The following is a 23,969-nucleotide window of genomic DNA, read 5'->3' as shown; positions in this document are numbered from 1 at the left end:
AGTGAATATACTCTCCACTGTTTTGCGCCATGAAATCCATCTTAAATCTAAGGGGAAACTAAATTTGTCTGCATCCTCATGAATATATTTGAAAATACTAATTGGCTCTTGGGAATATTCAGGATCAATCAGTAACATTTATTATAAGCCAAATGCTATACCAGATGCTAGAGATACAAAGACAAAGACTGAACAAGGCTAGGAAAATCCCTAGCGGCTTAGGATGCTTAAAACAAATGAGTTGGCAGCCAATTACCTATAGTCAGGAACGCCTGGGAGAGAGAAAGTGCCTGGGGTTGACAGCAGCATTGGGGAAGAGCAGGCTCCGTTGACAAAAAGTGCCTTGGTCCTGCCAGGCTGAGCAGAGGCTGCAAGAGAAAGGGGTTCTTAGCAATTTGGAGCAGCAGTGTCTTAGGTGACAATCATCAAACTTGGCTAACCAGCCCTGAAAATTAACATTTCTCATCTAAACATTCCACCAAGAGGAAAGGACTGCTGTGTCTACTTTGTGTAAATGGAAGTACACTGGCAGGGGCTCGGGAGCTACAGTATGAGGAGTCAACACCTGCCCCATCAAGGTTATCCTGAGGACCCTGAGAGCAAGTTCATTCTGGGGACATGACCTTAACCTTCCAGCCTGCATACGGGTGGGCTAGGAAGAGAGAGATGGCGTCAGCACCACACCCAAGCTAGAGTAAACTCACAGTATGATCAGGCCTGGGGAGTCTACTGGGTCAGGACTCTGTGAATCACCCAATATACCAGATTATCCAATATGGTGACAGTAGGGAACAGTGTGCAGTATGTATCCCTTCTGAGGAGATGGGTGAGAAAACAGAAACCTTAATAGGAAAAGAAGGCCTGAAAGCAAGATGTCTGGGATATCTGAGTCAGATGAGGGCAGATCCTCTCTGAGAAGGGATACAGCCTCATCCCCTAAAGAAGAAAAGGAGAACTCATGTGGGTGTGAAGTTACGGCTAGATCCTCAGAGCTGGGGAGAGAAATATCCCACAAGGCATATCCTTGCAAAGAGAGTCTCCCAACTGGGATACCCAGTTCTAATTCCAGAGCAGGGAGTATTTCACCTGGGGTCCATGAATTTGTTTTGTTAAAAAAAAAAAACGTGATCACTGTATTTCCAGAGAATTGGGTTTCCCGTATAACCCTTATGCATTTTATTTTATGGGCCGAAAACATCATTCTGAGGAGTCTCTAGGCGTCGCCAAACTGCCAGAGAGATCCACGTCATCAAAAAAAAGCCCCTGCTGTAGAGCACCCTCCAACATAAAGCACAGTTAGAGAGTTGCTCTGGTAGCAGAGATTCAGAGACATTTATATGATGAGTGGAAAGATGTAACAGACAAGTAAAGTGTGAAGATGAGGGACCAAGAGGACAAAGGCTACCACAGCCTACTGCAAGACACGCGAGGCGCAGCCTTTCCCAGGCTCCGCCATGAACAGGTGGCCAGCTTTCCAAAGACCCTCCCCAGGCAGCTGAGGGAGGCGTCTTTCTGCAAAGGTATCGAAGCTCTACCCGAGACCTGACTGGCTTCTGGCTTCAGCTGGTGCTGAGTACAAAAAGCTGCAGGGAACCCCCCAGGCCGCTCGGAGGCTTCTGACTGACCACCAGGGGGCAGCGGGGCTCAGCTGAGCCTCTTTGCTAACCATCCCTCCTCTGCTAGGGCTCAGTAAACCACAAGTGTCTCACTTCATTCCCACATCAGACCCAGGAAGGAGGTTGGCTTGCATCAGGTCCAGCCCACCATATGAGAGTGTGACCAGTGTGGTCAGTACAAGAAAGGACATAGAAGTATCTTTTGTTACAACTGTGTCCTGGATGGAGATATGATTGAAGAATGCCTTCAAAGGGAGAAAGCCGAATTAGGGTGTGGAAAGCTGAGTTCCAACGAATCAGGATTGGGAAAGAAATCCAGGGCCTGGGGAAGAAGTTATCTGGGACCTGAAAACAACCAGAATGACCTCACCCACCCATTTAATTCACAACAGTTTGATACAAAAATACTAGTCCTGACATACAACGAGAAAAGCAGGAATATTTTGTCAACAAATTTGGAGCAGATGGCCATAAATACGTCAAGCGTGTTCAAGAGGAGAGTTTTCACTGGGCTCAGAGGAAGCTCGAGTCCATGAAGTCAATACTGAGAAACAAGGGATGACATGAGAACTGAGGTTTGCTTCTTTTTAAAAAATAAATAACTGAATCAAAATGACAGAGTTCTGCTGGGAAGCTCTGGTGTTCAGAGAATGTGGGAGAAAACAAAGAAGTAGGCAGAAAACCTGAATTCGATACGGCCGAGCCAAAGAAGAAACTGGAAAGTAAGGCACCTTTAAATAAATGAAACAGGACGCCATTGAGACACAACTACTCAACGATGCTAGAGAGGAAACCAGTCATTGAAACGGCCATCCAAGAGGCCTCCTAAAGTCTGGCTTGCTCCCTGGACAGCAGAGCCCACATCCCCTACACCTGGCCCAGGAAGGCAAGGATCCCGGCCATGCGACCTGTAAACCAGTTAGGTCAGGATACTGAAGAAGAGGCCATTCCCTCAGCTAGGTGTCACTGCACACAGAGATAATTTTGTCTTGCACTTGCGGTTATTTTTATTTAACTGCTATCATTATCACTGTTGTTAATGCCATGTCGGTTCTCTCGTTACTGAAAGTAGTCTGTCAAGTGGCATTTATAGATGAATGTTATATTTAATATTCATGTGGATTTGATGGGGGGGGAGGGACTGAATATTTGTAGCGACAGAGAGAAACATAACACTGTGCCACGGACTTATTATGTATTAATAAAAAGACTAATTACCCAGAAAGTATGTCTCTTGAAATTTCTAAACATCACACCCGCTTCATGAGGCCCTCTCACAGACGCTACAGACAATGTGACTGTATCTTTAAGAGCCACATGTAATGTTATAGAAAGGTTCGTTTGTGCTGGTAGTTGACAGCCACAGTTCAAATGGTCGTCCTTCTGAGGTGCTTCTCTCTGTGGAGTCAGGGACTGTGCCTGGTTTTTTATCTTTGGTCTATAAAGATCTATGAAAGAAACTGTGGAAAAGACAGAGAAAAGACGGTGAAGAGAAATTTCTTGTGAGACGTGTCCGGAAACTTATTTTAGGAAGATGCATCATAAAAAGGAATTTTATAAGGAACAAGCCTGGAGAGAGGTTATTAACAGGGATGATTTGAGAGGAGATAAAGAGATTACTATCTGTGATGGCTAAAGAGAAAGAAAAAAGACTAATTTAAATTTAGGAATTATGTTAACTAATTTTAGGAAATAAGAATAGGATTTTGGAGAGGTTTTAGTAAGTATCTGGGTTGAAGTAAGTTTGAAATTGTGTTTCTAAAAGAAGAAAAGTTAGCTGCTACTAGTGAGGGTCTGAGGCACCTCTGGCTATGATCCTCGGCAATGCCAAAGTGTTCCAAATAATTATCTATGTCTAAGTTAATTATTTAATTGATTAAAAATTATATAGTCATCTGAATATCTCTTTAATCACAAGAGATTAAGGTATTCGATACACTTTGCTGTTGTTTTTTAGTCATTCCAGTTGTACCTGACTCTCTGTGACCCCATGTGGGGACTTCTTGGCAGAGATACCAGAGTGGTTTGCCATTTGACAGATGAGGAAACTGAGGCAAATAGGGTTAAGTGACTTGCCTAGGGCCACACAGTTAATAAGCATCTGACGCTGGATTTGAACTCATGAACGTAAGCCTTCCTGATTCCAAGTGTGGGGCTCTTTCCACTGTACCACCTAGCTGCCACATTCAATTTATTTAGAGATAAGAGTAACTACTATTGGGAAAGGAAATTTCTTCAGTTCATTCAATAAATAATATTAAATGAACTGGGATGGGGGTTTGAACCAAATAATGAGAAAGAGATTGCAAGTTTAATTATTTATTGCCCAGGTTGGGACGATATGATTAAATATGGGCACAAATTTAGAAGAATAAGCTGAGAGGGTACTCAAAAGTGAGTCAGATCCCAATAGTTCTTGCTACATGAGTACATCCAGAATAAAATACAGATATATACAAGGTAGCTGAGTAGGGAGGGCAGCAGCAAAGGCTTTATGTATAAGATGATCCTTGAGCTGCACTTTGAAAGAAGAACAGTGATGTTAGGAGAGAGTAAATTCCAGGTAAGGCACAGAGCCAGGGAAGGAGCATAGAGGGTGGGGCTGGGTTGTGAGCTTGTGAGCACTTTAAAAGCTAATCAGGGACTCCATTTTCACCCAGAGGCAATATGGAGTTGACTGAGTATGGGAGTGACCCAGTCAGAATAGAGCTGTGGTTTGAGAGCCACATGGAAATGGATGGAGGTGGGCAGAAACCTGAGACAGGGAGCAGGAGTCTGATCAGGAGGGACCCCCGTCAGGAGGTCACTGCAATAGTCAAGGCTGCCACAAGCAGCAGGATCTGGCACCCGATGAGATGGGTGGGGTAAGGAAGAACAGTAACTCGGGATGACAGGAGCTCTAAACACCAGAGGGCTGTTCCTAACAGAAGTGATGAGATCTCAGTTCCACAGACTAAGTGGCTGGGTTTGTTAAAGGGAGGGGCCTGGCAGGAAAGACACCAGCTCAGTTCTGGTCATAGTGAGGGTGAGATGTCTCTGGGACATCTGGGTTAAACATCCAACAGGGCAAACTGCTGACGAGAGACTGCCGCTCAGAAGAGACTGGGCTACATGGAGATCTGAGAGTCATCTACAAAAATGGCAGTTCAATTATTCTCAAATTAAATTATTCACTTAACATCCCAGCGCCCCGGGCACATCTCCAAGACTGTAAGTTACAGATAGCAGCTGCCTCAGTACGGCAAGAATCTCCTGCCCTGACGAAGTCATGGGATCACAGGAACGAACCACCTCCCCACACCAAAAAGACATCAACACCACATTTCCCCCCATTCCGCTCTTCCACAATTACTGCTGCAGAACTGAAAAGGACCTAGGAGCTCAGCCAGTCAGAAATCCTGAGTGGACAGGTCAGTGCCCGCCCATGTCCCTGCCCTCCACCATCTAAGATCTGTCTGCATCGGGAGAGATTCGGGAGGCTGTGACGCCACGTGTCCACATCCCACTGTTCTTCATAGGACAGCCCGAGCCAGATACCTGATTTGGGGGCTGTCATCCCATCCTTCATGTCCAGCACCATCCCCACACTCTCTTTCAGTCTGGGATTGTGCTGGCGTGGTTTGCAGCCAGGGAAGTGATACTTATAGATGTCCATGATCAGGAATTCGTTAAACTGTACATGTTCATGACGCTTCAGAGGAGTGCCCTGGTTGGACCAGCTCAGTCTTTGCAGATGGATGCACAGACACTGAGGGAGCTAGAGGCACAAATTGAAAGAAAGGGGATAAACCTTGAGCCCCCCGAGCTTCTCCCGGCCCCCTCCCCCCCAGGCATCACCTCACCTTCCCCAGCTTTAACTGTTTGACAAATGTGGTTCTCTGGTGTTCCACCACCTCCCCATTCAGGGTCCCTTCGGCCTCAATCTGAAATAAAAGACGACATTCCCACCGTCGGCATCTCCACAGAATTAAGGGGAGGAAGAAAAGAAGTGTGGCGTGATGAAGAGAGCCCAGGCCTGAGTCCTGCCCTGGGACCTCGCAGTGAGTCACTTAACCTCTGAGAATTATTTTCCTCTTTTTTAAAATAGAAGAATATTGGGGCAGCTAGGTGGTGCAGTTGATAGAGCACCGGCCCTGAAGTCACGAGGACCCGAGTTCAAATCTGGCCTCAGACCACACACTTGACACTTACTAGCTGTGTGACCCTGGGCAAGTCACTTAACCCCAATTGCCTAAAAAATAAAATAAAATAAAATAGAAGAATATTAAATTTGCCCCACCTACCTTATAGGATCGTTCAGTCATGAAAGAGAAATGGGTGTAAATGTGTTTTATACACTATGAATCACTGCCCAATACATAGGGCATCTTCATTTTATCTAATATTGGAGGCTGCAGATGAGGTCAAGGCTCTATTTACCCAACTGTGCTGATGGCATTGAAGGAATCGAGTTAACTTGGCAACTGGAGGTAAGACCTCTGACCTCTACATACCCTGATTAACTTAACTGCCCCACCACTTCTTAGTTATTTCCACTGATCCCATCACCAGCCAATCAATCACCGGGGTGGAGGGAAAGGCAAGACAAAGAATCAGTTCAAACACTTCCATCCTGCTTGGCCAACCACCATTTTCTCTGGCTACTGGTGAAAATGGAGGTAGCCCAAAAGAGCGGAGGTTTGATGTGGTCGGGAGAGGGGCTATGTGAAGCAGAGACTTGGTCAGGTGGGGAGATACCTTGGTACAATTGTCACACACAACATCCCTGACTGATTCTGATGAGATGAAATGATGAAGGCAGTGGTCCAGAGTCAAAGGACGATCCTAGAGCATGAGAAAAGAAATTCACTTTTACAATACAAAAGACATCTGTATATAAATTGTATTAGTAGATGGTAGTAGACAGCTAATCCCATAGCTCTGTCTTCCCTACACAGAAAACAGGCAAAGGAAGCTTCCTCACATGTCTGTGGAGCACAGAGGATTCCCCCTTTCCCTGGGGACACCCTAGGTGGCCACAGACATGATCAGAGTAAAAGTGGGTCAGGACCAAGCAAATTGGTGTCTTCTCCTCACTGCTGGATGTGCTTCTGACATCTGGAGAAACACCCTCAGCAGCCAGGTAAGCCAAACTCTCCAAATTTCTACAGGGTCAGGTGACAATGCAGGTCACCAACTGGGAATAAATCCCAAGTCCAACACCTTCAGGGTGGGAAGGGGAGGCAACCACCTATCTTGGAGGATTTAGGAGGTTACCTGCCTGGGTCAGAAGGACTCTTAAGGTCCCTCCCTTTCAGGACTACATTTCTACAAATCAGAGAAAAAGCAAGTCAATGCTCAGTACCTACCCACGTGGCAGCTGGGATACTCAGGGAAAGACTGTCAAAGGTATCGTACCTCACAGGACTCTGAAACAAAACAGGGCAGGATGAGCCCAAAAGCTGCAGGCCGTGTCTGCCTGTGGGATCAGGGCTCCTCAGTATGGAGACCACCCCTCTCCTCCCCGCTGGGACACGGCCCAGATCCTGGGAACGCTCTCTATTTACCTGGTGTTCACAGTGCTTGCAAACCATGTTACTAGTAAGTCTCCCATGGAAAGGGTGCTGAGACTTCCAGGCACTGGACACGGGGTGGGGCGCCCCTAGAACAGAAAACCGCTTTTTAGCCTTCAATCATCCTTAAAAAGCCCCTGCCCCTCCACTCCGTGTAAGGCTCCTCTATTTGGGGAGCTGAGGGGACCGCAAGGCCAATGTCTGTAATGGAAACCTATTTTCCCACTCATTTCCATAACATGACTGGTGTGTCATTCTTAGATTTTTTTCCAAGACAAATCTTATTTTAAAATGAAACCTAGCTTTTTAAATACCACAATTAGAAGAAAAATAATTTTAGGACCATGAAAGAAAAACTTTTTAAAAATATTTAAGCTTTTAAGATACCAAACAATTTAATCAGTCGACAGCATTTATTAAGCACCTAATATGCATTAAGTGATGAGCTTGGGGCACCAAGATTATATGGAAATGTAAAATACTGGTGCCTCAGAGCTTGTGGACACTCCTCTGGCTAAGGAGGGCAAAGGCTCCCTTCAGCTTTCGTTTCTTCCAAAGAAATGATCTGTACTGACTGTTAAGGACTGAGCGTCTCTGGTTTGGGGGCCTGTTTATTTCCCCTGGTGAAGGGAGTGTCCCAGTGGCAAAGCTCCCTCTACCAATGGACACTGGCACATTCTCTGCCACTTACAGGCTCTGAGAGCCGCCAAGGTTACAGAGAGATCGACAGAGGAGACTAGAGTCTCCCAGCCAGCCTGTGTCAGAGATGGAACTTAAAGCCAGGACTTCTCCACCTCCATGTCAGTTTTCTATCCACTACCCAGGCAGCCTTTCTTGTTAATGGGTATTAAAAGATGTTTGGGACTTTATTTAGAGGAAAACTGACTTATCTTACTGAAAAGAACCATCTGTGGCTCTTAAAGGATCATTTCCATTATTTGTTACTCACAGAAATGAGTCTGGTAAATAATATGTGACCTCATCCATACTGTAAAGAGTTAATGGTTTTTATTTATTACAAATCCCTTTTAGTCGAGGAGACCAACTCCCTAGAGACTTCTAAAATTCTAGCTGTCTGAAGATTCACTTGGAATTTCTGTGCCTCGCTCTGCTGCTAGATTAAATTCAAACTGGGAATTAAATTCCTGTCCTTGACCTCAATGGGCTTCCACTCTATGATCAACAGGAAGAGGATTTTAGACTCCATGAGACCCCAAAAGTTGGCTTTCCACACTTTCCATCCACAAACATGACTATGACAAGAGGAGGCAGGATCCATTATCATGAGGAACGGGAATTATCAAGTGCGGAAGAACTGGACTCCTCCCTTCATTTGGGGGAGGGGCAGGGAGCTAGTACAGCTACAGAAAACAACCGAGGTTAACTTTTATCTGATTTTTTTAAAACAGTAACAACTGAAAAATAAAGTTTCAAATTAGTGCAAATGTAACTGTAATTTTTGCCTTCTTAAGAACTGTTAACAATGCCTAGCACAAATCGGAGACCTTGAACCCCAGAAAGTCCCACAACCCACAACCTTCTCATTTACAGATAAAGAAATTTAGGTTAAGAGACTTGTCCAAGGTCATCTAGCTAATCAGTGGTGGGGCAATGTCTCCTGACTCCAAGCTCTAGAAACTGTTTCACATCAAAGTTGGCTGATATGCTAAAAAGGCTGATATACTACGACTGACTTAAGTCAATCATTCATCCTTCAAGGAAAATGAAAAGCCCTGTCTGAAGCATAAATAGCCCTGCTAGAGGAAAAAGGAAGAAGGTGAGCAGGTTTCAAAGTTGCCTCCAGGCTTTGAAAGTTTTCCATGCAAGACACAATGGCCAAGGTCTTTTAAGGCCTCCTAGGGGGAGCCCAGCTGGACTGCATGCCCCAGGGAGACCAGCAAATGATGTAATGATCACATCCAGAAAACATGTCTCACATGACAGACACCAAGAGAAAATTACTACCTCGTATTCGGCAGCTTATTTGCTGAAGGGTCGTTTCTGGCTGCTGCTGCAGAGGAAAAGAGAAAAAAGAGACAGACTGTCTACCTACCTTCCCACCAAAATCCCACCCCTTACCATACACTGTATAGACTCCCACACTGACATCAACAACACAAATTGGCATCAGAAAAACAAATCCCTAACTTTTAAGACAGTTTGAACTGTCTTCACTATAATTCATTTCCTTATTCATTCATCTTACAAATAATAAAATACTGACCCCCTCTCTACCCCCACTCTCCCCTCCTTTCATGGATAAGAATCCCAGCCTCCTTGCGATGCCCCCTCTACCCCGATGCTGGCAGCTGGGGATTTCCTCCCTTGAGTGTCTGTCCTTGAAGCCCACCCGCGGTCCTCAGCCGAGGGGCCCTCTGTCCACATGCCACAACACATCCCCTGGTGACGTATCAGGTTTTCATCTTTCACAGGAGCACAGAGTTAGAGCCAGGACCATGAGGAGTCACCCAGGCCACCTCATTTTTACAGATGAAGAAACCATGCCCTAGTGAAATGAAGTGACGTCCTGAAGGTCTCTGGGCCCTGTCCTCTGACTCCAACACGAATACTCTTTATACTGCATGTGAACAAGGAATTATTTTTAAAATATTCTGAGATCTCCAACTGAAGAATTTCATGCTTGGGAAAATAAATAAAAAATGTTTCTCCTCAGGCACTGGCCTTGGATGGATTAAAGCTAGATTTATTGCAACTGTGCTTCCTACAGCTTTTCCGCAGGCATTTACTACATAAAAACACGGGAAAATTGTCTTCAAGTTTTACCTCCAAAGAATGCACATCGAACAGATGCGCGACCCGAGGGTGGCGATCTCTCTCATCTTCCAGCGATGACGTGATGACGTGGAATAATTCGTGTGCGTCCTAGCCAAGAGGGAGAGGTCACTCAGGAGGGGACAGAACATGGCAGTGGCAACAACTGCTCCCCCTAACCCCACTCCAGCTGACTGTATAAAATCAACAGCAGAGTCAGGCTCAGGATGGGAGGGCCCAGAGTCCAGGCCTGGCAGCATCTCCCACACTGGCAGTCTCCAGGCCTTTGGGCTGGGGCACCTTTATCATGCGCACTCCCATTAGGTGTCTGTCTGGTTATTTACACATTGTAGACACACACTATGCTATTAGTAATTATGTGCAATGTGAAACTTGGATACAAAATGTAAATTCAAAAGGACAACTTAAAGTGGAACACAATTTGATGCTGGAGCTGACTAGGGGAGTGGCGTGATCAGACTGTGCTCTGAGAAGGTCCTGGGCCAACTGAGGAGAGGACGGAACAGGGAGGGGAGGGGCCCCAATCAGGAGGCCAGTGTGACAATGCAGGCGAGAGGTGGTGAGGGTCGGCACTAGGGGAGCGGGCACATGAGAGAAAAGAAGGGGACAAAGTCCAGAGACGTGGCGGGGGCAGAAACCACAACCCTGACATTGGTTAGATTGGTGGGATGAAGGAGAGAGAGGTGCTGTCGTACCCTGAGGGCCTGGAAGGACTGGGGGGGGGGTGTGGAGTTCAGAAAAGGAGGTGAGTTTGGGGAGGAAAGATGACACAAGGAGAGGAGGGACACAGAGAACAGCCACGCATCCCTGCTCATCCTGTGAGACTCCTTTGGTCACACCCAAAACAAAAAAGGGACATGGACTCCCAGTCCCTGCCTCGGAGGGGCACCTGCTGTACCCCCAGGACGAGCGCAGGATCTGGAGTGGCTCTGCAGGGGCAGGGGAGCACATTTCTCCAACGGTGCTTATCTAGTCGCTGCTGGGAAGGCCCCACGGCCTTGAGGGGTCATTACCTGGCCCAACAGCAAGGGCAGGTAATGGTGGGAAAGTGGGGTGGGACATAGAAGGATACAGAAGGGTGAGCCCAAAGGTCTGGGACCTCTCACACCCTCTACAGGAAATGGACAACCAACACAAAGGAAGGATTCCTCTTCACTGGAGGGCACGAAGCAGAGGCCAGAAGATCACTCGACAGGCAGGATGGAGCAGGCTCAGACTAGCTGACCTCGATGCTCCCCTCCAACTCCGAAATTTTGTGTGTCTGTGGTCTGCTGAGCGCCCACCTTGTCAAAGCCCCCCCTGCCAGGTGTCGGGGATACCAAAAAGGCCTAAGACGTGGTCCCTGCAGTCAGGAATCTAGCTGGGAATGCAGGGCAGAGGGCAGAAGGGCCTTGGATCCAGGAGACACTTAATAAATGCGTCTTGGGTTAGACTGGTTTGTAGAGGGTTAGGCAGTTTAGAACCATTCTCGTAGGCCTTCTGGTTTGGGGAGGGATCAAATTCTTTACTAGATACACTCTCCCAATGACTCATTTTGTTAAAGAGGGGTTTTTAAATTCTTGGATTAAAAGTATTTTACCACTTTACACGCGGTAAACATTTAAACATGTAAATGCTTTATTTAATAGGGTGCCTTTTAAAAAAGTATAGATGAGGGGGCAGGTAGGTGGCGCGGTGGATAGAGCACCGGCCCTGAAGTCAGGAGGACCCGAGTTCAAATCCGGCCTCAGACCAAATACTTGACACTTACTAGCTGTGTGACCCTGGGTAAGTCACTTAACTCCAACTGCCTAAAAGAAAGTGTAGATGACCCTATTTCCTACCAACAGTAAGGCAACAGCAGCCAAGCGCTTCACATCACAAAGAAGCATAAAAGTGCCGACATCTAAGAAAAGAAGGAAACAGAAAAGAGCTCTGGCCTCGTTCCTGCAGGCTTTCCAGAGAAGTGCCAATGATGCTGGGCTGGGGCGGCGGCAGGGGACAGAGCTAGGAGCCCTCCCAGCTGCCTGGCTCCGGGGGCGGGGGGGCACCCGGTGGGAGGGGCAGCAGGGCCCGGCCAGCCCTTGGGAAGCGGCAGCACGCTTGGGGCCCCCTTCACTCACTGGGGTTTGGGCAGGGGAGGGACAGTGGGACCGCCTCTGGGTATGGATGGGGACAGGCCCAAGGCCTGCCCTTGGCCAACTGCTCCAGAGTCCAGACGACCTTATGGCTTGGCTGGCGGGACCCTCCGCACCGACACTGATGGGACTTAGCACGTGATGGATAGAGAGCTGGCCTCAAAGCCAGGAGGACCTGGGTTCAAGTTCCATATCTGACACTGACTGCCTGAATGACCCTGGGCAGGTTGCCTAAACACTCGGTGTTTTAAGCAACAAAGACTAAGTCTCAGAGGGGTGCTGACCTGCACTGGTAGAGGGAATTTCCTCAACCTGGAGTTCCCTATACCAATAAAACCATCACAGGTATCTCTCTGTCCCTTTCCCTTATCAATACATATCAACTCAAAGCCTTGAAACTTTCTCAAATCCTTCTATCCAGCCTTCATCTCTCTTCTGAGCTCTGGTTCCACATCACCGGTGTCCAGCAGTCATCTCGTCCCTGCCGGCCGGTGTCTACACCTGGCCGTCCAGCAGGCATCTCATCCCAGGCTCACCACTGTCCCTTAACAGGGCTTCTAGCCTCTCTCACTGCACCCCCCACCCTCCAACTCTTGCCTTTCTCCTCCCACTCCACATCGAATCAGTTGCCATGTCTCATCGATTCTTTATTCACAATCTGTTGTGTGCATCTTCCCATTCTCTCCACTCACGGTCACCACATTTGCTCCGGCCATCACCATTTCTCATCTGGACACACCTGGCAGTCCAGCCCACCTGACCTTGCTGAAGTTCTACCTCTCATTTCCTTGCCCGGAATGCACACCATCTCCACCTCTCCCTCTCCGGATCCCTCGCTCCAGTGCCGCCTTTTACACAAGCCTTTCCTATTCACCTCAGATGCTAATGCCTCCCTCAAATTACCTTGTACTTATTTTTGTACAGACATAAATTCTGTATCCACTTCTACATGAACATGTTTCCTTGATCATAAGCTCCTCAGGGCAGGCAATCACCTCTCTGTCTCTGTGTCCTCAGTGCCTTGCAGAGCGCCGGCCCCCAGGGGACCCGGGACAAACACTTGCTGACAGACCAACTGATCTTCCCCCTCTCCAACCCCTCCCTCCAAAGAGCTGCCCAATGACCCTCTTCTGCATCTACAATCAGAGGGTGAAGTGTTTCTGCTCTTAAAAGATCAATGTTAACTTTTCTAACGCCAAACCCATTCAGTTTGACTGTGGTGAATAACTTTTCAGAATAGACTGATGTGGTTTTTTATTATTTATTGCTGTATTCTTTTTATTTCTTCTCTCTTCTGAATTCATCTTGTCCATTTTATTTAAATCTCTCTTTTTTAATTAGGTTAGCTAAAGGTTTACTAATATTGTTAGTCTATTGTTTTCCAATTTATCTATTTCTCCTCTAACTTTCAAAATTACCTCTTCCGGGTCTACACTAGGCTTCTTTGCTGACTTTCTCATTTTTAGTTCATTCATCCTTTCTTCCTCTATTCTGCTAACGGTACCTTCTCAGGGGCCTAAATTTTCCCACAAGGCTTGTTGAAGACTTCTTAAAACACAGGTCTGACCTTGTCACTGACCTGTTCAGGAGGCTTCCCTAATGGCTTCCAGGAAGAGGCACATGCTGGACCCCCGGCCTCACAGTCTGGCTCCAGCCCACCTTTCCAGACTCACCCACTCTTCCCTCCAGCCAGACTGGCCTGTGTGCTGCCCCCTGCCCATATGAGTCCACCTCTTGCTTCTGGCTGTCCCTGAGGCCAGGAACGTGATGCTCTCCTCACCTCTGTCCCCTGGCATCCCTAGCTCCATTCTAGCCTCATTTCAAAAGCTACCTCCTACACAAGGTATTTCCTGACCCCTTCAGGGTCACACACGCACACACATATACATATACACACATACACACACACACACACATACATACACATATACATACACACACACACACACGTCCCCCAGCAGAACATATGCTCCCTGACTGCTTTTGTGCAGCCCAGGCCCTAGGCTGGACAGGCTCTTCAAGAAACGCTTTCAGAACTGAGTGGAAAGCCTCTGTGGAGAGCTGGAGCTGCCCAGGACAAGCCTCTGAGCCTAAGCTGGCCTAACCATTCCTCCGGGCGGGGCAGTGCAGATGGGGCTCTCCCCACTTCTCACCTGCTCCTCGAAGGAGGAGATCTGCCACCTGTGCATCCGCAACACCTCCAACAGGCGGCCGGCATCCAGGACTTCCTCCTCCTCCTCACCACTGGCGACTTCTTGGCAAGACAAGGCTAGCAGTGAGACAGAAACGATGGGATAGGTCTGCGGTGCGGGCGAGGGGCAATCATGACGGATCAGAAGCAGAGCCGTCACCTCCGGCCTGCCGTGAGGATCGCCGGCGTTACCCACGCGCCTGAGAGCGCCGTGGCTCACCCAATCTAGCTCATAACTTCCTTAGCCACCCCAGCGGACCCAGCGTTCCCGAGCCCAAGAAGGCCCCCAAGGAGGGGTGCATCTCATCTCTCCCAGCATACCTGGCAAGGCCGAGCGCAGCAATGGGAACGCAGGTGTCCCACCCACAAATGCAGTTCTCGCTTCCGCATCGTGACCTTCCCCCTTGTGGTTTCAATATATCACAGGTCGGTGTAAGAAATTAAATGTGAATTTGGGGGGGAGTTTTGCAGAAGCCACAAGTTTAGAGACTCAGAAATGTATAAAATATATGGATAGAATTGCATAATATTGACCCAAATTTTATAATAAGGTACTATAAAGACCCCATAAAAGAAAAAAAAATTCAGACTTCTCTGGTATGAAGGGAGGGCCAGAACATTTTATGTCGATTTTCCAAATCGAAGGGGTGCCACACGCCCTCTCCCCGTCGATGTGGAAGGGATAACTATATTTGTCCAATGAATGAAGATTAATTCTCACAAGGCTACAGAGCTTTTTAAAACTGGTGTTCCCATGCTCTAAGAGAAAGATCTACACTCCAACAATACAACCTTGGGGTCCACATTGAGGCTGTATTGTGTGGAGTAAACTTGAAGAATAAAAACAACTTGTTTTGACCTCATAAAAATGACTGAACACAAGCAACCGCCCCGGCGACTTTCTGTGGCCAAGAGGATTAAGGGCGTTCACAAAGCAGGTGGTTGTTGCTGGGCGGCTTACTCCCTAGTCCCATGTGGAACCAGGACTGACAGACAGACATAAGTTGTCTAAATTCATGGGGCTGACAGGCTCAGAAGGATCTACAAGAAGGCCATGCATGGGCTGCGCCTGTCTTTGGTATTTAAGCTGCCTGATGCCGAGGACTCCTCAGCCCCATCTTCCCATGATTCCTTCATTAACGTTCACTTTAATAAAAAGTGTCTGGATAAAAGTGTCAGGAGGCAGAGGTTGTAGCAGTCACATGACCTGCTAAGGACCCCGTACCCTGATCCATGCAGGGAGGGCTTGGCAGGGATTCAAGCTCCAATCCTGCAAGAGAAGGAGAAATACCAACACTGCTAACAACGACAGGAACCTCTGCTCGGGACCCCCTTTTATTCACATTATAACTTTTATCTGCAGAGGCAGAGTGTGGAATAATGATCAGAGGGCCCGCTCTGGAGGCAAGAAGACTGAGCAATGACCAGGAGTGGGACTGTTTGTTCTCTGAAACACCACAATTATCCTTGAATCCTCTCGTAGAAGAGAACAATCTGACTCCAGGGATGTTAATCAGGTGCCTAGCCTGGGCAAGGCACATTCCATCAGGATGTTACAGCTCCCGCTACGCACCCGTGACCCTAGAACAGAAGAAATGCCTGTGCGGCAGAGCCCCTGCGTGTCCCCACGTCTCTGTACCTTTCAGGAGGTGCAGCAGGGTTAAGGATAAGTACTGGGGCTTGGCGGTCTCTCTCTGATCCGCAGGGTACTGGGCAGTGAATTCCTCCAACCACTTGATGAAAGTCGGGCAGGCGGACAGGCCTTGCAGCAAGGAGTTCATGAAACAGGTGTTTCCTAAGTTGAGGAGGCCAGGAACAAGCCCTAGAGGAAGGGACGGAGCAGAGGGTCAGCCACGACCATCTCTTCATCTTAGTTCACTCAGTGAGGTCGCTACACAGAGCCAGTCACTCGATGCACCAGGGATCGCTCTGGGAGTCCCTGAGCTAACAGAAAGCGCTCCAGGCTCGTATGCCTGGCTCCAGACTTGAGCTCGGGAGCCAAGGGCTGCTCTCACCACCAGGTCCGGCCAGACTGGCATCCAAGCAAGCCGGAGCACGGAACGGGAAATGCAGGCTTGGAGGGATCCTCTAAGCAGCCTGCTAGACATTACACGGCTCAGAGCCTAGACCATGCAAGGAGAGGAACAGCTTCACTGCATGGTCTCCAGACTCTCCTCACATCTGTCAGACAATGTTATACACAACAGCCAGAGCAACTCTGAAAGAGGAATCTGGAGGTGGTCCTACTGATGAAGACAAGGCGCAGCGAGAAAGCTACAGTAGGTATAAAAGGCTTAATGATAAAAAATGGTCTGTTGCTTACAGCTGTATTTTAGAAGAAAGGCCATCAGTTTATTTATGCCAATAAAACTGAGAATGGAGAATGTCCACTGTCAGGAAGATTTAAAAATAAAATTACTATGAACTTTAATATCAACAGACAGAAATATTTCAGTATACAAAGAACAGAAAGGAGGATCACATAGAAAATTGTTAACTTTTGTTCATGTGGTTTTTTTCAGCGAATATTAAATTTAACATGAGTTGAAAACACTTCCTTGTTTGTGTCCCATTCCGAACTTCCCTTCTGTGTATTTCTGAATGGTTCACTAATACACTTTTCTTTTTTTTTTATCACCCCCCTCTGCACCCTCCCCCCAACCTCTACCTTGTAACCAATAGCTGTAGTCATGCAAGGCAAGCAACCCCAGCTCCTTCTGCAGCTGGAGTCCATCAGCCTTGTCTCTGCTAAAAGGGGCAAAGCCCACCTCATCACCAGTCTTCTGAAGTCCTGGTGGGTCACTGAATGGACCAAAATTGTTACGTTTTTTAAGGTTATTTTCCTTTACACACTTTACTGTGGTCGATAGATTGGCACATTCCTCTTTTGTCATCTCTGTAAGTCTGACAAATTCAGACCAGTGTGAAACTGAAAACATTCTAAAGAACAGAAGATACCCTAGCATGTCGGGGGCGGGGAGGGGGCGCATTTGGGAAGGTTGGGGGGTTTTTTCCTCCCATTTTATATAGTTGAGAACCCTAGTGTATTTCAGGAAGCAAGTGGGCCCTATTGCATAAAGCTCTTGGAATTTGGCCCTGCAGTCCAGTGATGCCTCCCCTTCCTTCCCATCCCCCTTTTCCTCAGTCCTTTGTCCCACCAATCCAAGGCCACTGGCCACTTCTAATAATCTTCTCTGTCTGGCCCTGGACACTGCTTACTGTACCCTCCTCCTATATACACTGGCTGCTCTCTGTATCAGAAAAGCAACTGCTCTGCTTCTTCTTCCTTCAAGGCTCTTTCACCAGCTTCTCTTCCTGCCTCATTAAGGTGGGCATGCTCCACCAGGTTCTGGACTCAGCCTCTTCTCTTTCTACACTCTGCCCTGTGTCGATCTGACTATCAACTCTGCTGGTGACTCCAGACCTACATCTTCAACTGCGTATGGGACGCCCGCTCATGAGTCTTCCACAGGCACTAAAATTTAACACATCTAACATCTAACAAAAACATACTCCTTCGGACAACTATAGTGACAATACCATTTACTGAGGCACCCAGATTTTAAAACTTAAAACTTTATTTTCTTTGATTCTTCTTTCTCCCACCCTGCCACATCTAAATAGATATCAAGTCCTATGGGTATTACATCTAACATCTGGTCCCCTGGCTAACCAGAGTGCCTGGCCCTTATGCCTACCTGTCTTGGCTATTTCAGGAGCCACAGTTTCTAATCTGTTCTGTTAATTATTTTCATTGTGTATGGATCTTAAATGGCTGTATTTTGATGTTTCTATCTCTGAATTTATTTATAATTTCTCTGAACACAATCTGTTTTTGTAATGGTTCCAGGGTAAAGCTAAGTAACACGAATTCTTTAGTGCTCCCAATCAGAAGATGTCATATGTCTTTCAAACGCAATTTCAACTAAAGTTTAGTTCTGTATTTTCCTTTTCATTTATCTTTGTTCAATTTGTTCAGCACTGAGTGAGGAATATTCAAAGTGTCCTATAGTTACTGTATTGTTATCTTTTTGCAATTCAGTTAACTTTTCATTTATGAAGGGATGTTACGTTATTTGGCACATATACATTTAATATTGATACTGTTTCATTGATAGCTTTAAGCATGATATACTTTCTGTTTATCTCTCTTGTTTTTGCTTTGTCTGATGTTCAAATCCCACCTCAGATGCTGACTGTGAGAACTTAGACAAGTCATTTAATCTCTGCAGGCCTCAGTTTCTTCACTTTTAAAATGAGGGGATGGGACTAGATATTCTCTGAAGTTCCAGATCTATCACAATTTTTAAAAATTATATTTAGAGGGGCAGCTAGGTGGTGCAGTAGATAGAGCACCGGCCCTGAAGTCAGGAGGACCTGAGTTCAAATCCGGCCTCAGACCAAACACTTGACACATACTAGCTGTGTGACCCTGGGCAAGTCACTTAACCCCGACTGCCTAAAAAAAAAAAGAATTATATTTAGATATTACAGAAAAAAAAATAAAATCCACCCCTTTAAGTTACACAGTGCAAAATGGAAGCACCTCATTGTTTCAAAGGGGCAAAATCAAGAAAAAATGCGTAAGCACGATAAATGTACTCAAAATTATTGTAAATGATATTTCCTGATAGACTGTAGTTAAACAATACATGAAATCAGGTTATAGCAGACTTGAGAGGGGAAGAAATCAGTTTTTCCTTCCAACTTTAGCTATAAATAAATGAAGAATTTTGTTCTGGCATCTTCTGCAATTTCCTCAATATCTATGTCTTCTGTTCTTTGCCTTTCAGAGAAAACACTGCATTGTACGGCTGCTGCCTTTTGGGACGGGAACCTGGGTCGAGATCTTCCTTCATGTACACCCTATCCACGCAATCTTGAGTTGAAGGAAATCCACCTTCCCAGAAATTCTCAGGCGTGTTAGCAGACATGTAACAGAAATGGTGTCTTGAACAAGAGGCTGGTTCTTTTCTCTTTCTTCTTCTGGAATATGTGCATAACAAATTTCACATGTGCATCTGAGCAATTTTCTCCTCTCTTCTTTTTTCCACACCACCTCAGTGTGAGGGAAATTTTGCAATGTGGTCTTTCTCCCGTCATCTTTCAGATGAGACTCCACAAATGCTTTCTGTCTGACTTTATCAGGTGTATCTTTGTGACTGTTTGGCTTCTTTGCAGTACCAGCTCTAGACCTATGAGAATGTGAATACCGCTGTGCTGAGGTTCTGCAGGAGCAGATGAAGCTCCTGCTGGGCTTCTCAATCGCCTGATACAAAAGTAAAATTTTGTCCGAGCTCCTCATTTTCCTTCTGGATGACTTTTTTTCTTTTTCGGCTGGGTTTCTTACATACAGCAAATTACTGGATTTTGTCCTTCTCCCCCACCCTCCTTCTTAGCTCTAAATTTTCTTTTTTCTTATGAACTTAACATATGTCAACAACAACAAAGAACCTAAAGTGTGGCTTTGACAATTATTACATCTAAGTGACTTCCCTTCTCCGGGTACTAGGATCCTTCTCTACAAGCATTTGTATAGGGGCAGCTAAGTGGTACAGTGGATAAAGCACCAGGCCTACAGTCAGGAAGATCTGAGTTCAAATCTGGCCTCAGACACTAGCTGTGTGACCCTGGGCAAGTCAATTCACCCATTTGCCTCAGTTTCCTCATCTATAAAATGAGCTGGAGAAGGAAATGGCAAATCATGCCTGTATCTCTGCCAAGAAAACCCCAAATGGGGTCACGAAGAGTCAGACAGAACTGAAACAACTGAACAACAAAAGCACCTACTATATGCCACGCACTAGGTGCTTTCTCCCCACCCCCAATATTATCTCATTTGGCCCCCACAACAACTCTGCAAAGGAGGTGCTATTATTATCCTCCTTTTACAGTTGAGGAAACTGAGGCAAGCAGAGGTTAAGGGATTTATCAGGGTCACACAGCTAACCAGTGTCTGAAGCTGAATTTGAACTTAGGTTTTCCTGATGTCAGGCCCACAGCTCTGTGCACTGTGGCCCCTCGTAGCTGCCTTTAGATCAGATCATGGCTCTGTGTCTAACGATGGAGAAGTCTAACCTCGAGGCTGAAACCATACAGCACGGGCTAGACTCCACGGCTTCTGAGGGCCCCTCCGGCTCTCCCATTCTGTGATACAGTGACCTGACCAAGGAGAATGTTTTCCTAAGGGAATTAAGAGGCACTTTCAAGATTCAGTTCAAATGGCAGCCGCTCCCCAATTCTTCTGCTTCGCCTCCCACAACAGCCTGGGGTGCGGCTTCTCCCACACATACTGTGGGCTCCACCACTGTTTTCTAACCAAAGAGAGCTGTAGTGGACGCTGGCTGTGTCACGGTCTGGGCACGACACTCAAGGATGTTTACATCCAGAGGAGGCCACCCCGAATGACGCGGGAATGGAGGGCCATGCCATGTAAGGAATAGGGGATGGGGCCTGAGAAGGACACCCTAGGAAAGAGAAGACTTTGGGTGGAAGGATGGGGCTTTCATGCCTTCCACAATCTCAAAGACCATCATGTGGAAAAGGCCACAGGTTGCTTCACTTGTCTCCAGAGGATGGAGCTGAGGGCTGAATGGCTGAATCTGGACTTTGCTGATTACTGCGAGATCCTGGGCGAGTAAACACCCCTCTGCTTGCCTCCTTATCCATAAAATGAAGTGGATTAGGCTAGACTGCAGAATCACTGACCAAAAGCCAGGAGGGGCTCAGAGGATCTCTAGTTCAGTACTCCCATTTTACAGATGAGGAGGCCAAGGCCCAGGAAGTTAAATGACTGGCTCCAGGTAACACGAGTGACAGAGCTGGGATTTCAACTTAGCTCCAGCAAAGAGTAGAAACTAGTAGAAACTAAAGAAAAACAGAAGTAAGGCTTTCTCTCAGGGAAATCTTCCTAACAACAATCAGGGCTGTCCAAAGTCTGCGAGTGGAGGCTGGACAGAGCCCTCACCATGGAGGTCATGGAGGGCCCTCGTTCAGAGAGGTGGGAGGAGGGAGCTCATTGGAGCTTCACACACTTAGCCGAGGCCCCAGGGCAGGTCTTCAACACACTGACTGTACTTTACGGACCACTGGAGAAAGATGCCCCAGGAATGATCCAGCCACACCTTTCCCAGGAGAGATGAAAGGACACAAGAGGGAGAAGGAAGGCAGAAGGACTCTCCATGACTGTGAGAAACAGTGTGCTCACAGGAGCTCCAAAATGATGCCAACAGACAGAAAGGACAGGCAGGACTCGGGACTCCATGTGCACTGAGAACTCCGAAGTGAGGAGAGCCCTTCACTGAGGCAGAGTGGCACCTTCTCTCAGCTCAAGGGTCCTGAGAGCTGCCCGAGCATGGAGACATCCAGTGACTTGCCCAGGGTCACCAAGCCAGTCTGTGTCAAAGGAGGATTTGAACCCAGGTCTTCTTGCTATGAGATTGATTCTCTGTCCACTCTGCAACAATGCTTCCCCTGGTAGCATGGCATAGTAGAGAGTTATAAACTAGGAGTTTTTGTAAGATTATAGAATTTTTATGAAAGAGATGACATAAAACTTTGACCACTGACTGAGTCAGCCACCGAGCCCATCCCTGCACACTTCAGTAACTAATAATACGAAACATAAGCTGACAAATTAATGTGAGAAGTGGACAACTATGTCATGTGCTAGTCTCATTCAAAAGCCTGTTTCGGACTCAAGTGTAATGAGATTAACTTACACAAAAGCCTTTTTTACAAGAGGACATAAAATGCTGTAACAAGTCATTAAAAATTTACTTCCTCTTGTCAGCTCCTTCAAACAACGGGCTGGCATCCAAACTTCAAGCTCTACAGTTAAAGAGACAAGACCAACTCCCCAAGAAACAAAAAACCCAACACGTCAACTTTTTAAGATCTGCTTTCTCGCCCAGGCTGCCAGGCCAGGATCTTGCTCAGGACTACAGACAACCCCCAGGCTTGCCATCTCTTACCTTTCCGACGTTTCTTCCTCTCGGTAATGGGACCCCAGAGCACATAGATGCCTGCCGCTAGAGCCGCGGCAACCCCGCCGAGGACTCCCCAGTTCTTCATCACCTTATACCTAAGAGGGGACAGAAGGGGGCCGTCATCCACCACCACCAGACAAAGGCAAGGACGCAGCTGCCGAGGAGCCGGAGCCCACCCAGGCAGAACACACGGGCACTCAGAGGACCAAAAGCCCAAGACCAAGGCCAAAGGGTACCTCGAGAGGCTGCCTACGGGATCCCTGGGGGAAGGTGGCTTCATTAATATTGCCAGACAGGAGGAAACGGATGGGACTTATTACTGGCTTAAAAATAATACTGTATTTTGTGTGGGTTGGCTAATTGGAACCCAAGTCATATCCATAGAGCTGTTTTAATAACAGCCAGCAGGGTGCGCTTCAAGGTTCACAAAATGTTTTACAGATATTATCACACTTGATCCTCACACCAACACTGAGGTGCTAGCATTACCCCTACTTTGTAAATGAAGACACTGAGGCAAACAGAGGTAAAGTGACTTGCCCAGGGTCACACAGGTCTCCCTGACTCCAAGTCCTGTGTTCTACGCACAGCTGCCAGATTCAGAGCTGGAAGGGAGTTCTGAGGCCTAGGACGCTTACATAACATGCCCAAACACACAGAGGTGGTAAAGGGCAGAGGGGAGATTTGAACTCTGGTCCTCTGGTTCCCAATTCAGCGCCCTTTCCACTGTACAACACCGCCTATTTCAGATGTCAGCACACCAGAAATATTCCGAAAGGCTCAGAGGGGAGCGAGCATAGCTGCTCTTTCCTTGACGATGCAAATCTCTCCTTTGGCATATTAACTTTCTCAACCAGATCCGTAATACACAAGGTTCTCAAAATATTTACAGATAGAACTAGTTGATATTTTTGGGACATGGTATAAAAACTGAACCGCATTCATAGTCACCTTCAGAAAGAGAGGAGAGAGAGAGAGAGAAAGAAAACACTCAGGTAATTTAGCCAATTAAAAAAAAAACACAATAGCAGGTATCCCTGCTTAATTATTACATAAATAAAAGTATATAAGAATACCAAATTCTTAACCCCAAAATTGGGTATACAGAGAGGATGTGGGACATGACAGAGGCTCAGTAAATGAGTGGATGGCATCAGCCAATATTTCCCTTGATCGATGGCTGTTACTCAATGCCAGAGAAATCCATCTTCATTCCTAAGTGACTCTGACAGCTGTGGTCATGTCACCGGGTGACTACCAGGAGCCTCTCCAGTGAACGGGTCGCTACTGTTACTTACTTCCCCATCTGTCTGTGGTCTGGGAGTGTTTCTAACATTGGCTCACACAATACTTATTACTGAAAAGCCGCTGGTCATATCCCGGCCACACGTAACTACCCCCACACGGCGCCTTCCCCTGTGACAAAGGACAAACAGCCCAATGACACCAATCTTGGCACCTCTTCCACACATAAAAAGGGAACCTGTTTCATGTGCTCTCCTGAACCCAGATTAGGTTTTATCATGATCAAGAGTCTAGCTGCCCTGCAGGACAGTTTCACTGGCAAATGTGCTTACCAGCCCCCAAGACTGTCTAACACCCTTGGGCTGGGGGAGGGGGTATTCCCATATTCTGTACAAAAAAGAAACGTGGCGAAGGAAACTGAGGCAGAGCCAGCAGATAGGCCTGGAAGGGGCTAGGAAAGCATGACA

General features: G+C 47.0%; 1 protein-coding gene across 2 annotated transcripts in view; it reads right to left on the bottom strand.

Moving 5' to 3' along the window:
• USP30 (ubiquitin specific peptidase 30) overlaps positions 1-23,969 on the bottom strand; it is a 30,094-nt gene that overhangs the window by 2,671 nt on the left and 3,454 nt on the right. For both annotated transcript variants that reach the window (XM_021007914.2, XM_021007913.2), the window contains exons 2-12: positions 22,243-22,352; positions 15,909-16,091; positions 14,232-14,347; positions 9,953-10,051; positions 9,134-9,179; positions 7,163-7,257; positions 6,965-7,024; positions 6,354-6,440; positions 5,459-5,539; positions 5,154-5,373; positions 257-368 (exon numbers count right to left, since the gene is read on the bottom strand). In XM_021007914.2, coding sequence (XP_020863573.1) covers positions 257-368; positions 5,154-5,373; positions 5,459-5,539; positions 6,354-6,440; positions 6,965-7,024; positions 7,163-7,257; positions 9,134-9,179; positions 9,953-10,051; positions 14,232-14,347; positions 15,909-16,091; positions 22,243-22,342 — 1,199 coding nt within the window. In that variant the 5' untranslated portion in view covers positions 22,343-22,352. The remainder of the gene's footprint in view (positions 1-256; positions 369-5,153; positions 5,374-5,458; positions 5,540-6,353; positions 6,441-6,964; positions 7,025-7,162; positions 7,258-9,133; positions 9,180-9,952; positions 10,052-14,231; positions 14,348-15,908; positions 16,092-22,242; positions 22,353-23,969) is intronic.

This window comes from Phascolarctos cinereus, unplaced genomic scaffold (assembly GCF_003287225.1).
Source record: "Phascolarctos cinereus isolate Bilbo 61053 unplaced genomic scaffold, phaCin_HiC Scaffold_4;HRSCAF=312, whole genome shotgun sequence".
NCBI lineage: Eukaryota > Metazoa > Chordata > Mammalia > Diprotodontia > Phascolarctidae > Phascolarctos > Phascolarctos cinereus.
Note: the sequence above shows the minus strand (reverse complement) of the source record. Positions and strands in the feature narration are given on the sequence as shown.